The sequence below is a fragment of the Quercus suber genome, unplaced genomic scaffold (assembly GCF_002906115.3).
Source record: "Quercus suber isolate HL8 unplaced genomic scaffold, Cork oak 2.0 scaffold_746, whole genome shotgun sequence".
Lineage (NCBI taxonomy): Eukaryota > Viridiplantae > Streptophyta > Magnoliopsida > Fagales > Fagaceae > Quercus > Quercus suber.
The window spans coordinates 311,184-327,408 of record NW_027070183.1 but is presented as its reverse complement, the minus strand read 5'-3'; the positions used below and the strand labels follow the sequence as shown (position 1 = coordinate 327,408).

The 16,225-nt window shown below is 32.1% G+C and overlaps 1 protein-coding gene across 2 annotated transcripts; it reads left to right on the top strand.

Moving 5' to 3' along the window:
* Window positions 1-10,074: 10,074 nt before the first annotated feature.
* On the top strand, window positions 10,075-15,805 carry LOC111987592 (pentatricopeptide repeat-containing protein At3g54980, mitochondrial). 2 transcript variants are annotated; one of them, XM_065766810.1, is made up of 2 exons: window positions 10,075-10,790; window positions 15,448-15,805. In XM_065766810.1, exon 1 carries the CDS (start codon window positions 10,077-10,079, stop codon window positions 10,620-10,622), a length of 546 nt encoding a protein of 181 aa, XP_065622882.1. In that variant the 5' UTR covers window positions 10,075-10,076; the 3' UTR covers window positions 10,623-10,790; window positions 15,448-15,805. The 2 variants fall into 2 exon arrangements, with proteins under 2 accessions (XP_065622882.1, XP_065622881.1); XM_065766809.1 differs by lacking the exon at window positions 15,448-15,805 and adding an exon at window positions 13,599-14,323.
* Window positions 15,806-16,225: the final 420 nt, after the last annotated feature.

The following is a 16,225-nucleotide window of genomic DNA, read 5'->3' as shown; positions in this document are numbered from 1 at the left end:
AAAAAAAAATGTGGACACATCCAAACATCACGTAAAGCCTAAATTCTCTTTTGAGAGAGGGGGGGGGGGGGGGGAGAGAGAGAGAGAGAGAATTTTTTTACCTTCAAACTGGTTTGCTCAAAGCAACTCATATTTAAACAAAGCACTATAGAGAGAGAGAGAGAGAGAGAGAGAGAGAGAGAGAGAAGATGAATTAGGCAAGTTAATTCTCAAAATATGAAATGGTGTGATGTATAAAAAGAGGTGGGAGATAGTGGAGTTGTTGTACCTTATGCTAGGGCTGCCTACCGCCATGCGCGTGAGACAAAATAGTAATTATAAAAAGTCCTCAAATACAAAAAATGAAAATTGCTGATGATGATTGAACGAGTGCCTTTTTTTTTTTTTCCTCTCTCTTTCTCTCTCATTTATTGGTTTTGCCTAAGAGTTAGATTTGAACTTGGACTTCATATAAATTCTATTTGATTGTTTAGATTATTTATCTTAGGGTGTGTTTGGTTGGAGTGAAAACATGAGGATAGAAAATAGGGAGAGAAAAATGGTGGAAAAATGTTGTTTTCCACTGTTTGATTGAGAAAAAAAATAGGAGAGGCAGAAAATAGGGGATAAAGTTTTCCCTCCTGGGCTACTTTTTTTATTCTCCCAAATTGGGAGAAAATGAGGAGGGAAAAGTGATGAAAAATGTATTTTACACAAATACTCCGCTTTATTACACTCACCTACCCTCTCACTTTCCCACTATTATATAATAAGGACATAATAGTTAATTTATAAAACTACATTTTTTATCCCCCTTTTTCTCTCTAACCAATTTTTTTTTTTCACTCTCCCACTTTTCACTCCTCCAACAAACACACATGAGTGAAAATCAAATCTTTTCTATCTTCCCGCTTTTCTATCCTCCCACTAATTTTCTATCCTCCCACTTTTCCACTCCTCCAACCAAACGGATCCTTAATTTGACAAACAATTAGAATTAAAGTTTAAACTCACTTTATATAGTTTTTCTTTAAAAGTAACAATATAACGATTAAAGTGTTGCTAGATTTGCTGTAGTTTGAGACTTCTGGCTTGCTAGTGGCATTAATTATTCATGTCAACTACACCACATTCCATATTCAGCTCTTAGATTATATGATAAGCACCATCTACCATGGCAGAATACAGAGAATGAATGATTTCTAGGTCTTGGTTTGCCTGCCCAAATAACAAAAGTCATTTTCTTTTGGAAACTATTTAATGGGATTAATATAATCTTATTTTACCCAATAATTGGGAACGATATTGTAGTCTTGAAATGGGTTTCTTATTATTTTTTTTTTTTGGGATATTTAAACATGATTATCAGTTTACATTGAATGCTGATCTAATTCAATAATTATGAAGAAGTAGCGAATTTGCTTGATTTTTGCTAACCCGATTGTTCAAGCTAGATAAATGTAGGGGTATTAGGCCCAGGATCTCATATCTATGTATATATTGGGCCTGGGGCCCAATCCGAGGACTTGAAGTCTTTCGAGAAGGGGAAAATGTTATCAGAGGAGTCCGTGTTAGCAAGTGAAGAAGTTAGTTTTGGTCATAAGGGCCTATGAAGGTGGTCCGGGATTAATACCTCCTCGGTTAACCAAAGCCGAGGTCCAAGGGGGTCATCTACCATCCAGGGAACATTTCAGGAAATTCTGTTGATATGGATAAGCATCACAAAAACATAGAATAGAGGGAAGTCTTAAAATATTAAGGAGAAAATTGCTACCACCGTATTGAATGCTCTGTAACTAACATTTTGGCTGCATGAATGAGAAAGTAATACCTGAACAATGGTTTTTAGCTTTATAGCTACTACTCAAATACTTTAGGAATGTGCTAATGGACAAGTATCAACACCAATAATCTGACCTACATATGGAGGGTATGGATGAAAGGAGAAGATGTTATAACATAGAGGGATACTCTGAGAGAAAGGATCGAGAAATTAAGAGAAAAACACTGTAGCAATCAAGAATTAAATTTGTAATCAAACTTGAGAGAAATATATAAGAACTGGCCTTCTCAGACTGTGCCGATGATGATTTTTTTAGTTTAAATCAATTTATCTTCCTTTTCTTTTCATCTGAATCCACTTACCTATCTGTCCAACTCATTAAAGCCCAGTTTTCCAATCCACTCTCTACAAATTCATTGTAATGGGTTTTTTGGGCCTAAGTTCATCCATCACTTGGGCAAGGGACCCATATTGTAGCCTTACAATAAATATGAAAGGTTAAGAGCTCAGAGAGAGAGAGAGAGAGAGAGAGAGAGAGAAAGAATCATTTGGGTTTCTCTTATTATTATTATTATTATTTGGTAGAAGGTTTCTCTTACTTTTTATTTTATTTTTTTAGGTTAGGTTTAATTTTAATTAATTACTAGTTGCCACAAGGGTGGGATCCACTCTCAAGTGAGAGACATTACACTCATTTCCTGCTACACAGGGCCAAACACATAAGGTGGGTTTTAAAAATAAAATATAAAAACGTTGCTAACAATTACGTGGGATAAACCCATATTTAATTCAAAACTTCATAATTTTTGGTGAGCCATTTGGAATGTCCTTTCAAATTATTAAAAATGAAATTTTATAATAAGTGATGTTACAAACATAACATTTTTATTATAGTTGAGTTGGATTCATTGCTAACATCACTTTATCATCTATTATTTATTACTTGCCAATTTGATAGTTGTAAAATATTTTATAAGAAAACTTTAGTGAAATAAAATAAAAAGTGCAACGTTTAGTTAAGGAAGGGCTTTTGAAATCAAAATATATTATTTTTTAATAAATCATAGGAAAGGGTAGTCAAATTCAAGCCTGACACTAGCTTTTCAAAGTTCGAATTTTTTTTAATAATAATAATAAATAAAAAAACCAAGAAAATGTCTTGATTACTGAAGGAGGTAAAGTAAATAATACAAAGAACAGTTCTTGAAAGTGAAGGCATTTCATTTTAATAAGTGATGCTATATATAAAATATTTTTTCAAAACAGGTGATTTGAGTTACTATTAATATCACTTTACCATTTATTATTCACAACTCGCTAACTTGATAGTTATGATGGTTAACATGGTGACATTTTAGCTTTTATAATTTTTTATTATATAAATCTTGAAAATTACATGAGATTTAAATAAAATTCTCCCAAAACAAAATACCAAACATAAAGTTATATTGCCAAGGCTTTTGTGCGGGTAGTGGCATTATCCATTCTCTTGAGGTGGAGAACTTTAGTTTGAATCCCCCACTCCCAACTTGTTGTAAGTTTTTTAAAGACAAAAACAAGTAATGTCATTTTAAGGTTTAATTTTATTTATACACTTATTGAGACATTGATGCAAACAAGATATACCTCATCTCATTTAAACATTTCAATTCTCCTTAGTTTTTAGCTAGATTTGTAACATGTGGCATTTACTTGATTTTGTGTTGTTTCAAAGGGTTTTTTAATGACCAATGATTTTTTTGAAAATGATACATGTCTCTCATCTAACTAAAAATGGAGGGAATTGAAAATTTTAAGTGAGAATAGATCCTTTTGGTAAGGTAATAACTTCTAAAAGGCATTCAGTTGATATAAAGGCAATTATTCACCTTACAAGTAAACATTTGTTCCTTTTTGTGGAGAGCTTTGTGGAGGCATTATATATATTAAAAAAAAAAATCATTTAAGGAGATGCAAAGTTTTATAAGGCAATAATTTGTAGAAGAGGAAAATGAGTTGAGTTGAGCAAGTTCAAGTTCGACCCATTAAGTACGAGTCAAATCAGGTTTGAGACAAAAACAGGTTAACCTAAAATGGGTTCCTAAACCTATGGCTATTACCCGGTCTTTGATAGGTCGGGTCACCTAGTAACCATTTTTTTCACATTCAAAACAAAACCAAAAAAAAAAAAACTCTAGTATGTTCTTTGTCTTCTTTCAATAATACAAATATGAGAACAAATATATGAAAATATCCAAAAATAAATGTTAAACAATAAATAAATTCTTAAGATTTTATAAATTAAACATCAATTTGGTGCACTTGTTGTAGTATAATGTGAAATAAAATTAATTAACAAATAATTACCAACATTTAAATTTTGCCTCAAAGATATAATCATGGTTGGATTACGCATCGGCCAGGTAAAATATTTTTTCTTTAGCCCAAATAATTTAAAGAAGTTTAAAGAGTTTTGAAAAGACAATAATATCTCATAGGAATATAATTAACACTAAAAACATATTACACAAATTTTTTTATAAAGAAAACTTTGTCATTTCTTTTTTATATATAAATCGTGAATTTACATAATAATTTTTAGAGTAATATATATACTAATGAAAATCTTATATAAAAATAAATAAATAAATAAAATGAGTAATTTGTTGTAGCATTAGACTTGGGGCACGTTTAATACATTAAATGGAGATTACATTATGAATATAATTTTTTTTAATTACTAGTGTGTGGGGGGGGGGGGAAAGACCCAGTCTAACATAGTGGGCCTAGAGCCCCATGTGAGGATTACTGTGCGTCCGAAGAGAAGGAGGGTAAGGGCAAGGCCCATCTGGAAGAGGGGATCCCCAAAAAAAAAATGATTACAATCCGAGGAGTTCGCCATCTGTCCGAAGAGATTTTATTCCTCTGACGCGAATAGTACGGATCAATTGAACGTATAAAAGGTCAGAATGATCTCCGAGCACTCCTCCTGATCAAGATAAGCTCTGAGTATACTTGGAGACGATAAGAATGAAGAAATATGAAGGAAAAGCTGCTACCACCGTATTTAAGGCACAGCAGCAACTTTTCTAGCCGCATTTATGTGGAGAAGACCGCTGAACAGTGTAACCTCACCTACCGCCACACACACAGAGCCAAAGAGACGCTTGACGTGACATATACTCAAGTAGATTCACAGATGAAGTACAAGTGGATGATGGAGATGATGGAAAGGAGGATATATAAAGGAAAGAAGCTCCTAAAAAAGGGGAGGAAGAAAAAAGCAATAGGAAAGAAAAGAAAACTTTACTGTAGCTCTAAGAACTTAACCACTACATAATCAATGATATGTCTCTTCGGACACCAATTCATTTCATTTTTTATGTGTAAATTCATGCTGGTTTATACTTGTAGGTTGTGATTAACTGTTGTTAATTCCATAGTCAGTTAGCTCTTTCACCCATTCTCTACAAATTCATGTTTGGGGCATATGCTGCTCAATCACCAACTACACTTTTTTTTTTTTTTTTTTTTTGGGTTTGAATCACACCAACTACACTTACAGAAATAGAAACGTGGAGCCGCTTTGAAAATTTATTAAAATAAAGCTAGCTAATAAGAACTCAAGTTTGGAGAGACAGTGATTAACTCCTTTCCTATTTGTACCAATATTGGAGATACAATGATAGATGAAGGAGAACCAATAGAAATGAAGTAAATTAGAGTTACTTGCTAATTACTGTTAGAAGAAAACCTTAGGAAGAAGAGAAGGAAAGATTATCTGGCATACATATCTTCTTTTTTTCACAATATGGGGGATATGTAGATCACCACATAGTTGTGAAAAGAGATATCATGCTTATGAGTTATGACAAAAGGAAAAAGAGAGAGATTATATATTAAACACCAAATGCATAAGATAATTATTAAAATCAATTAAATGAGATAGTAATAAATTGCGAGAGAGACCGGTAAAATTTTTAACTAAAATCATTTTTTTATTTGAAAAGGGAAACATATTTCTTGAAAATGCTAAAATATCTTTTTTTTTTTAAGGGTCTAATTAATGAATATTCTTAAAGTATTTATTAACAAATTATGAAAAAATAATTATGAAAAAAAAAATTTAATAATTTTTTCAATTTTTCATATAAATTTCTAAAAATAGTTTATTAAGAAATCTTTTAAAGGAATTTGTAGAATTTAATGCTTAGCTTTTTTAGGTTACTTTTGACTCTCTGAACACAAGCTTTTGATAAAGATTTTGGACCTTTTGGTAGGTTCCGATTCTTACCAAAAGTTCAGAGGATAAGGTTAAAGGGATTAAGCTTTATAGGATACACGGTTTAGTATTAAAGGTTTCACTTTATACTTGTAGAGTGTGGAGAGTAAGAGTTAGGGTTCAAGTCTTTAAGAGAGAACTTCCCATACATATACATTTAGATTAGGTTAAAATAGAATTTTTATCTTGTATATAAAAAAAAAATAAAAAAGGGACTAAAGGTTTTAGGTTTTTTTTTTAAAATTTTTTTATTAATGTATTGATCTTAAAATTATTGTAAAAGTCACAAAAATAAAATAAAAAAGCCTAAGACTAAATGATTTTTTTAAGTGCATATTAAGCACTAGGCATGAACCCAAGTCTACCTTAACATAATTTAGTTTGCTTCGATACGTACACCCAAAAGGAACTTGTTTGAAATGGGAAAACATTTTGGATTCATTTGAAATTATTTTATGAAATGGTTTCTAAAGGTACAGCTTAAAATAAATGTGTATAAAGTGTGGCCAAAAAATATTTTTTTTGTCAGTCTATAAATATTCTCTTTTTGGTCCTTTTTTATTGGTTCATAAAATAACATTGAAATCATTGATTTTTTTAGACAGTTACAATATGCTGTCAATTAACCTTCAATTTGAACTCTTTCCCCTCTAGGCTTCTAAACATTTTTTTTTTAATGCTACTAACCCCTATAATATGAGCGAGAACATTGAACTTTAAATAGTCTTAGGGAAAATGTTCTCTTACAGTACAGACACTTACCTTTACCACAGCTTAAAAATATATCCATTTTGAAACATGAAAGTTGAAAAAAAAAAAAAAAAACAGAGTGTAAGAGTATCATTTGTTTATTAATAACTCAACTAGATTTCATCAAGTGAAATCATCCCACACATGCATCAAAATCTCTTGGAATATAGTTGCTACCCTATTCATTTCTTTTATTTCTTTTTTAATTTTTTTAATTTTCTAGAAAGGAAATATATTACAATCTAATCCTTACAATCTTCATGAAGGACCACCAATATCCTTGCAGGGAACGAGCCTTCTGGAAGATGGCCTTCAAAAGTACACTAACTCATGCCCCAGCACATGGGGCTGCAAAATTAGATTCCCTGTAACATCTACTAAAGATACAATAAATGATGTAGTCAACCTCTTTGTTAAAATATATCTTTTTATTTTTTTTTTGGAAAAAAAAAATAGTCCTAAAGAAGATTAAATCTGTTTTATAACTCTAATAGAAGTTTGTTTTTTATCTAATACTCCGTTAGTGTGCAAGTTGAAGTAGTCATAATTCTCTTTGTAGTTCAAATATTACAACCCTAAGAGAAAGAAAGTAAAGGGCAAAAAAAGTAAGAGCGAGAAAAGGAGTACAACAGGGATTAACCTCTATCTTTATCATGAGGGCAAAAAATCAAAATTTTGGAATGAATGAAATGGGGACTACTCCCAGCCGTGATGTTATTAAAAAGAGCCAATCTGGCAACTTTATGAAACCCATATGGTGATCACTATTCATTATATCGTAGCTATGTTTTTTCTTATCTTTTTTTTCCCCTGAATAATAATTCTCATTAAATGGAAGGAGAAAAAAAAAAAAAAAAAACAAAAACAAAAAAGAGGAACCAAGATAAGCCCATCTCGTTCTTAACAATTACGCAAAAGGAGGTATTTAGCAATATTATGGATAACAAAATTAGTTTTCCTGAAAATATGAATTATCAATCAAATAAAAAAAAAGTTTTAGAATCAATTTAGTTCTAACAATATTATTTTCAATCTTTCAACTATCCTAAACACATGGTATCCAACCTATGACATATATATATATATATATATTTATTTATTTATTTATTTATTGCAATAAAAAGGGGAAAAAAATATAAAAATAAAAGTATATATATATATTTATTTATTTATTTATTTATTGCAATAAAAAGGGGAAAAAAATATAAAAATAAAAGCAGAGTAAAAGGTGAATATTTATTTTGTTAGAAGGAAAAGGGAAACAAAAGAAAATGGAATGTGGGTTTTAATTAGCTTAATTGATAAAATTTCTTGTAATCAAATAATTAAGAGATCTAAGGTTGATCCTATTCGACTTAATGATGAATGAAAGACTAGTTTTCTCTTCCAAAAAAAAAAAAAAAAAAAGATTTGGGGTTCAAATTCCATTTATATAAAAAATCGATTGGTGTTTTAGTCTGATAACAAGAGCAATTATCATAAAGTGGACATTAAAGGTTGAAATTCAAACCTATCTATCACAAATAAAGATGAGGGGTGGTTGGAGTTTTCCACCTAGGCCCATCATTTTTTTAGAACAAGGTTTCTCTATCTCTAAACTAGTTTGGAGGAAATTTCTTCAAACTCATTCTATATTTTTTTATTGAATGTAAAATTTGAAAATCTAATTGTTAAACGACATGTTCTTTATATTCTTAATACACATATCAAAACTCATTAAAACCGGATATTATTTACTATTTGATCAATAAACTTATTTTTTATACATAGTTTTAGATCCCAAAAATATGAAATTTAAACATTTGATTGATGAGGTAGATATTGATCTTTTATTTTATTTTTTTGAAATTTCGCATGCATGGAGAATATAATAAGAATATACAATTCAATGATTAGATTTTCAAAATTTATATTCAATAAAAAGATATATGAAGAATTTGAACGGTTTCTCTCAAAATTAGTTTGGAGAGAAACTTTTTCATTTTTAATAGATGAGACACAATATAGACACATGCCTAATTTTAAACATCTTGTCTTAATATGTCAATTCCAGTGAGCAAATTGACCTAAGCCAAACCCAAAAATATATCGCTCTTTCCTTTTAACAGAAAGACCAATCCTACATGCACAATAATTTTAACAACAACTTTCACACCTATTAAGTTGACAGATTATTATCGATTCTCATATGAATGTACCATAGCACTACTTTATTATTTACAACTAGTTTGTAACTCTATGCATATGCATGGATACACTTAAAAATATACAATAAGATGCATAATATAATTCCTATATATAATTTAAATACTATTAATAGTTATTTTTATATTTTGTTAACTGTTTAAAAAAATTTGTAAGGATATTATTAAGTATAAAATGTAAATTATCCATTTTTTTAAATTATTGTGAAATACTTTTTTTATGATTAATTTATTTTAGACTCATTGGTTTTTGTACTTAATAACTCACTTGGATGAATATTTATGATGTGGTTCCACATTTGATTCTAAAATTAAAAAATAAAAATTTTTAAGAATAAATAATTTAAGACACATGATGCAAAATTGAAACTCTAATTTAAAATTTTAATTTTAATTTCTCTTAATTTCACCTACTACTACTATTATTATTATTATTATTATTATTAACAACTTCTGATAGGTTTGAAATTTATTGTAATTTTGGTTTTCTATTAGACTTGTCAAAAAGAAATCATGGAAAAGAGAGAGATATCACTAAAATCGAAAAGTCTAGAGGCACCCACGTAACTCTTTATGGCCCCAGTGAGCTAAATGTGGATTGAGATAAGTATTGGCTGTATTGCACTTGCACCGTATTCAATAGCCTTTGTATCATTGTACGTGACTGAGATTGAGAGCTAAAGATTATCCAAAAAAAAAAGAGATTGCGAGCTAAAAAAAAATCTACTTTTAATCTTAATCCTCAAATAAGAAAAGGTAAAAAATGTTAAAGTAAAAAAAAAAAAAAAAAATGAAAGAAGTAAAAATTTGTGTGAGAAAAATATGAGGAATTGTGCCTCATCTCAATCCGATAAACGTAGCAACTCATTCTGAAATTTACGATGTAATTTTGCCCAAAATTACATGACCCCAATGCCCATCCATTACGGCAACAGTCAGAAAGTTGGAGTCAACATCAACTTTGAACTTTCTGTTACCCAAGTCAATCTAGCTATAAATGCTCTCTGTATTTTTTTATGAGCACACAAACTCAGTTGGGTTACAACAACATTTGCCATCTCTAGTCTTCGATCTCTGCCACCAAAACTCTTCNCGAGACATGGAAAGTGCACGTGAACTTTTTTCTGAACTTCGTGAAGTCGGTTTGTCTCCAAATACAGTTGTGTACAATAGCATGATTAGTGGCTTTAGGAATCTAGATAACATGGAAGCAGCCCTTGACTTGCACAAGAAAATGATAAATGAGGGAATTCTGTGTGATTTGCAAACGTACACTACATTGATCGATGGATTGTTAAAAGATGGGAAATTACCACTTGCATCAGATCTTTACTCGGAGATGCTTTCCAAGGGTATTGTGCCAGACATCATTACATATACTGTTCTAATAAATGGCCTGTGTAACAAAGGACAGCTAGATAATGCACGCAAGATTTTGGAAGACATGGATGGGAAGAGCATGACTCCTAGTGTTCTTATTTATAATACCTTGATTGCTGGACACTTCAAGGACGGGAATCTGCAAGAAGCTTTTAGACTACATGATGAGATGCTTGACAGAGGTCTTGTACCTGATGAGATTACTTATGATATTCTTGTAAATGGGAAAGCAAAGGCAGTAAATACTCTTGCTGGAGTCTCGTGAGTATAAATAACTGATTGGAACCTCAACTGGAATTGTTGGGGCAACTCAGGAATCTTCAATTTTATTTTTCACAGAAAGGAGCCCACTCTTTTGGTCCTGGAAGCTCAACATGTGCCTTGGGTGCTTCTTCAGCTCCTGCGTTTGGAGGCTCTTCTTCATCTTCTTCTGGTTAGAGTCCAAGTCTGAGATTTTTGTTTTCCTTTTCTTATTTGCATTACTTGTAATTATGCCCTGTTCTATGATCTCTATTTTACGGGGAGCCAGTTATTAGCAGCAAGCTTCACTAATTCCATATATAAGTGGTCTCAAGCATGGGGCTTTACAAATAGTAATTCCATTGCATGGTTCATAGAATTATTGTCTTTTTGTATATAATTCCTTTTGATGTAATTCTATATGCTGCTTCGTTTTCTTTATAAATAAAGTAGAATTTTTTTAATAAAATATTTCTTACCTATCAAAAGATGTCCTTTTTTTTTTTTTTGTTGGTGCTGAAATGGTCGATTAGTTCAGATGGGCAAAGATGTTTTGGACATGAATATAATTGGATTTCATTTCTACTTTAGTTTTCTATTCCAAAATGCATATCCACTGGCTTCCTTCTTGAAAGATGAAAAAGACTGCTGCATTTAACTGGATATCTGCAATAGAGTAAATAAAAGTTTAGCTGAAGCTTGATTTGCATTAAAATGTAACTAAACTTATTTGCAGCACTACATATTATTCATCATGAGAAGTGTAATTAAATTAAAAATCAGTCATCTATCTTATGCTCTGTAGAAACTACAAACTCATTGACTAGCCTGCTATGCTCTGACCCTGCTCTCTCTAAATTTATAAATTCATTTGGGTTTAACTTGTTGTCTTCTTGATGCAGTACAGAATTCTCATAGAATTTCAGAAAAATAAAAATAAACCTAGGAATCAACATATAGACTTGCTTGGAATTAACACCAAGCAAGAGAAAACAGAACCTAGGAATTAGCACCAAACTATCAAAGGAGAAATGCCACCAATAAATTTTAGCATTTTACTACTCAAGCAAATTGTAAACAATTCTATAGTACTGAGCCTTAGGTTCTTCAAATTGAGTTTCAGCCTTATTATCTTAATAAGGAAAGTAACATTTCTAACAAATGATATTAAATCTACTAACCTAGTAAGAAAACGAATTAAATCCTCAAGGAATTTTTTTTTTTGCTAGGTAAATAGGGGGTAGGGGGGCTGGTGGGACTCAAACCTTTGTGGCCAGCCTACACAAGAGGTACTGAAACCACTGGGGCATCCCTCAAAATTAATTGACTAAGCCTTAGGCACAAGTGGTAGTAGGCTCATCAATAAATTCACTGCTTAGGCTGTCTTCTTGCGTCGTTAAGTATGTGTAATTGAAGGCCAGTATCTTGTGTTCATACCACCTTCCCCTTTCTGGCTTCAAATATCATAAAGAGTTTTATCTAATTTTTGAGAAAAAAATGGGGTTTCTTCTATATTATTCATTGCTTGATAGTGAATGGATATGACACAAAATTGGCAGTCTACTGTTTTGTTTACCTTTCAAATTTCTGGATGAATGTGCAATATGCTCCTGTATGAGATGCTTGTGTACATTCTTTTGTTTATTCTATGAAACAAGGTTGTAAACCTTGAACAACCTTTTAGTAAAATCATTTGTAATTAGGGCTATTATTTTAATCATCAAATATACTTTACTCTCTTCAATTATCAATCAATCCGAAGTGTTGCTGTTTATCCTCTTCCATGTTCTAATTTTCTAGATATGCTTGAGCATTGTAATTTGAATAGTCTGCTTATTTTGTTTGTTCTGCTCCCTGAGTACACCCCTGCTGTACACAGGTACTTCCTTTTTTGATCAATAAAATTTTCGTTACTTACCAAAATTATCAATGAATGTGAGTTTAAGAATGCATGTTTGATTGTGTTTTTAGAGCACATAGACTGTAAATGTATGTAATTAATACTGGTTGTTTCTACTTATAAAAAATACTGGTTATTTCTTTTCTTTTGGAGCCTATAAGGCATGCGCATTCATTAACTGTTCAAGGGTGCCTTGTTATGTGTATCTCTATGTGTATGAGTATGTATTGTATCACACACATTTGTGTGAGTTTTGATTTTTTCATTATGACAGTGATCTTTGCTTCACAAATTCAATTCATTTATGCATGTAACTGAAGGTTGTTAATGACCTCCTCAATTCACTACATCTATCTGATAATCTTTTCACTATGTTTTATCTTCTGCTAATTGAGTTATTCATGCTTAAAATGTCCTCGTTATGAGTATTTTTTTTAATGGTGGTTGTAGTGTATTGCCTCTAATAAGTTCACAACCGGTTTTAACCTTAAAAAAGAAAAATAACTTTAATGGTAGCTTGATAAGCAACTGCTAACTGATTCTGACATTTTAGCCCAATACTCAAGTTTTTATGTTGGAAGCTTGCATTGGTTGAATTCAATGGGTTCTGTTTAGACATCATGTATTCATTAGCAGTGGTTATGCAAGAAGTGGCGACAAAATGGACATTCAGTGTGATCAATTGTGTTCACTCTAATCTTTATGACTCTCTTGTGGTCTGGGACCTTTTGTTTCCCCCTTTTTTTGGCTTGAAACTTTGTTGAGCTTGAGTCTAAACTGATACTTGAGAAAGGCATTTTTTTTCTACCTTAGTCATTGAATGAATTGGTGGGTGATTTTGGCACAAGAAACTGATAACTTTTACATTTTTTTAATCAAAATTTTAGTAGAAAATGCATGTTCATTGTTATATGACATGGCTGTCTTCTTTCCTTCTCCTTTTCTGTATACGTGGAGCTTCAGTGATTAAATACAGATTCAGTGATTCACTTATTTTTATTCTCTCTCCCCCCCCCCCCCCGGGGGCCCCTTCTGAGTCATAATATATATTTTTATTAAAATGTTTTTTCATGTGGTTGAAATTTTTTATTATCTTTTTAGGATCTCTTCTACATGGGAAACATTGCTTTCCACCAAAAATGACTGGTTGCAGGTTTGAATATGGAATCAGGCTCTCCAAAACAAAGTTGGGGGTAAGATTTCCTAGCAATCACCTCTCTCAAATCCATCAAAGGTGTGTGTTTAGTGCACCGATTACAACCTTTTTTTTTATGTGAGAAAAGTGTGCCTTTTGGTTCATCTGCCTTCTTTGACTCATAAGCCAGCCTGGTGATGCTAGCACCCAGACTTTTGGCACTACAGCTGCTTCAGATGTTACCTATTCAAAGACATCAATTTTTTGTGCCAAAATGACTTCAACATTAGTTAGCCCTAGTGCAACATTTGGTCTGTCTGCTGCATCAACCTTAGAATCTGGGACAGCTTCTCAGGCTTCAAATAGCTAGCCTTTTCATTTTGGGCTTCAAGTGCCCCGGCATACTGTGCTTTGAGTCCAGTTGGGATAGCTTTACAGATTGCCAGCAGCTCTTCATCTTTCTTTTGGTGCTCCTGCTACCCCAGCTTTTGGTGTTGGCTCCATTCCTGATTTGTGTCAATCTACTTGTTGTGTCATTTGGGACCAATCTTTTCGGAACTTTTAGTCTTTTTTGTCTATTTCTGGAACTCAGATGTCCTCACTTAGTGAGTATTTTCATAACTCTGTAATTATGCAACATGTACTGTGAAGGATTTTATTTTATTCTATTATTTTTTTAAAGCATTGCAAATCTGAGCGTTAGAAGCTATTGTAGTTTCTACTCTGGCCTTTTGTTTTGCTGATTATCTGACAAACTAGAGTAGGAATTCAGACTATGACTGCAGCATCTGGGGGCACTATTTTGGATTGTGAGTTTTTGTTGGACAATATGGAGGAAGTAGAATAGCAGCTTACACCGCAACGCTCACAGTAAATAACTTTGTTTGTGCACAACCTGGAAACTTTGTCTATATATCAGCCATGCCTGTCTACTTGAAGAAATTCCCAGAAAAATTAAGATGGGAGGACTAACAGTTGGGGGATAAAGTTGTATCTATAAATGCTTGAAGTTGCCCATACCAGAAATAGCTTCACACGTGACATTCTCACCCCAAAAAAAAAAAAAAGCTATAAATTTTTGACATTAAGTTTTAGTTGTGTGGCTTTGAACAGAAAATGGAATTGATTCTTTCAGCCATGTTTGTGATTAGTTTGACTTTCGGGTGGCAGTTGCTTGTCTAATCTGCTTGTGGGATTTTGTTTGATGCATCAACCTACTGCTTCACTCTGGGACTATATCTCATCAGGAAACTACTCTTTGACAACATCACTTACCACACCATGTCATCTATATTCGAAATGTCACCATGCCTTGCATCAAGATCCAATTCCCATCTCCTTATAACACATTGAGCTCGCCTGCATTTGGTTCGGTCCCTTACATCTACGCTCATGCTTTGGCTCCTGGAGCACCTCATGCACCTATTACTGCACCCTTAGCTGGGCAGATGAATTCTACCCTTAGAGAGACTGCTTCATTTGGACAGATCTCTACCCCATCCTTCGGTTAATTGAGCACATTTAATGTCCTCAATTGAATATATAGATTATCTGATTAATGTACAGATCTTGCTCACAAGCACAACATTACTGCATTATCCGAGCAATGTTGGCTTGTTTTGGCCAGACAAATTTAGTCCTGAAACTCAAAGAAGCTCTATTTTTAGATGTTACATTTCTTGCAATGCTGTTTTTTACTTTTTATTTACATAATGCTAATCCTCTCTTTAGATATCCTGTCCTTAGTTTTAGTCTTTGCGTTTTTGGTTTTAGTATCTGACTGAAGGTTTTTTATATGTCCTTTTATCTTTGCAGCCCTGTTTTTGCACTCTTCTTCTGCCTCTAAGCAATGTTGCGTGTGCACCAAAGGAAACTTGAACTCCATTCATTTTTATTCTATTTTTTGTTGTTTTTATTGTCCTCTAGAAGCTATTTACTGTGGCTTTTATTTCATGTTTTTTTATAATAAAATTTTGGCAGTGTCAAACATCATTGGAGGCGTGGGAACTGTTCTTGCTCAGTCTACCCCATCAATCAATTACATAATTGATTACCATCTTTCAAGGATAACTTTTTTCCTTTTAGTGATGTTGATTTAGGAAGAGGGTAAGAATTTGGTTCACATGTGCTCTTGTCAATACATCCTTGGACAAGTTTATAATCAATTCCATTTGTTTGAAAGATTAACTTTAGCAAATTAATTTTACAGCTTGTAATGATGATTATCAACAAAACTTCAATTTGAAAGCGACCCATTTTTTCATGCCCATTGGCCATTGTATGATTCTTATATTCATGCATGCTTAATTTATTCTGTTTTCTAAAGTGTACTTGATGATTAGTGCTTGTTTGGGAGAACTTATTTTCACTGGCTTTGTGTATTTAGGTTAACTTTTTGTTGAAAACTTGTTTAATTATTACTTCGAAAAAAATAAGGTTTTAAAAAGTTATACATAAGTAAATAAGTTAATGAACTAACAAATTAGTAGTTTACTTTGCATTTCCTTGGTGCTTTCCTTATTATTTGGATTCCTGCCACCCTTCCTTCATTTCAATCATCTTCCAAAATAGTTTGCACCAAACAAACATCTAA

Coding starts and splice junctions, on each gene's coding strand:
- LOC111987592 (XM_065766810.1), top strand. CDS start 10,077: ATGGAAAGTGCACGTGAACTTTTTTCTGAACTTCGTGAAGTCGGTTTG.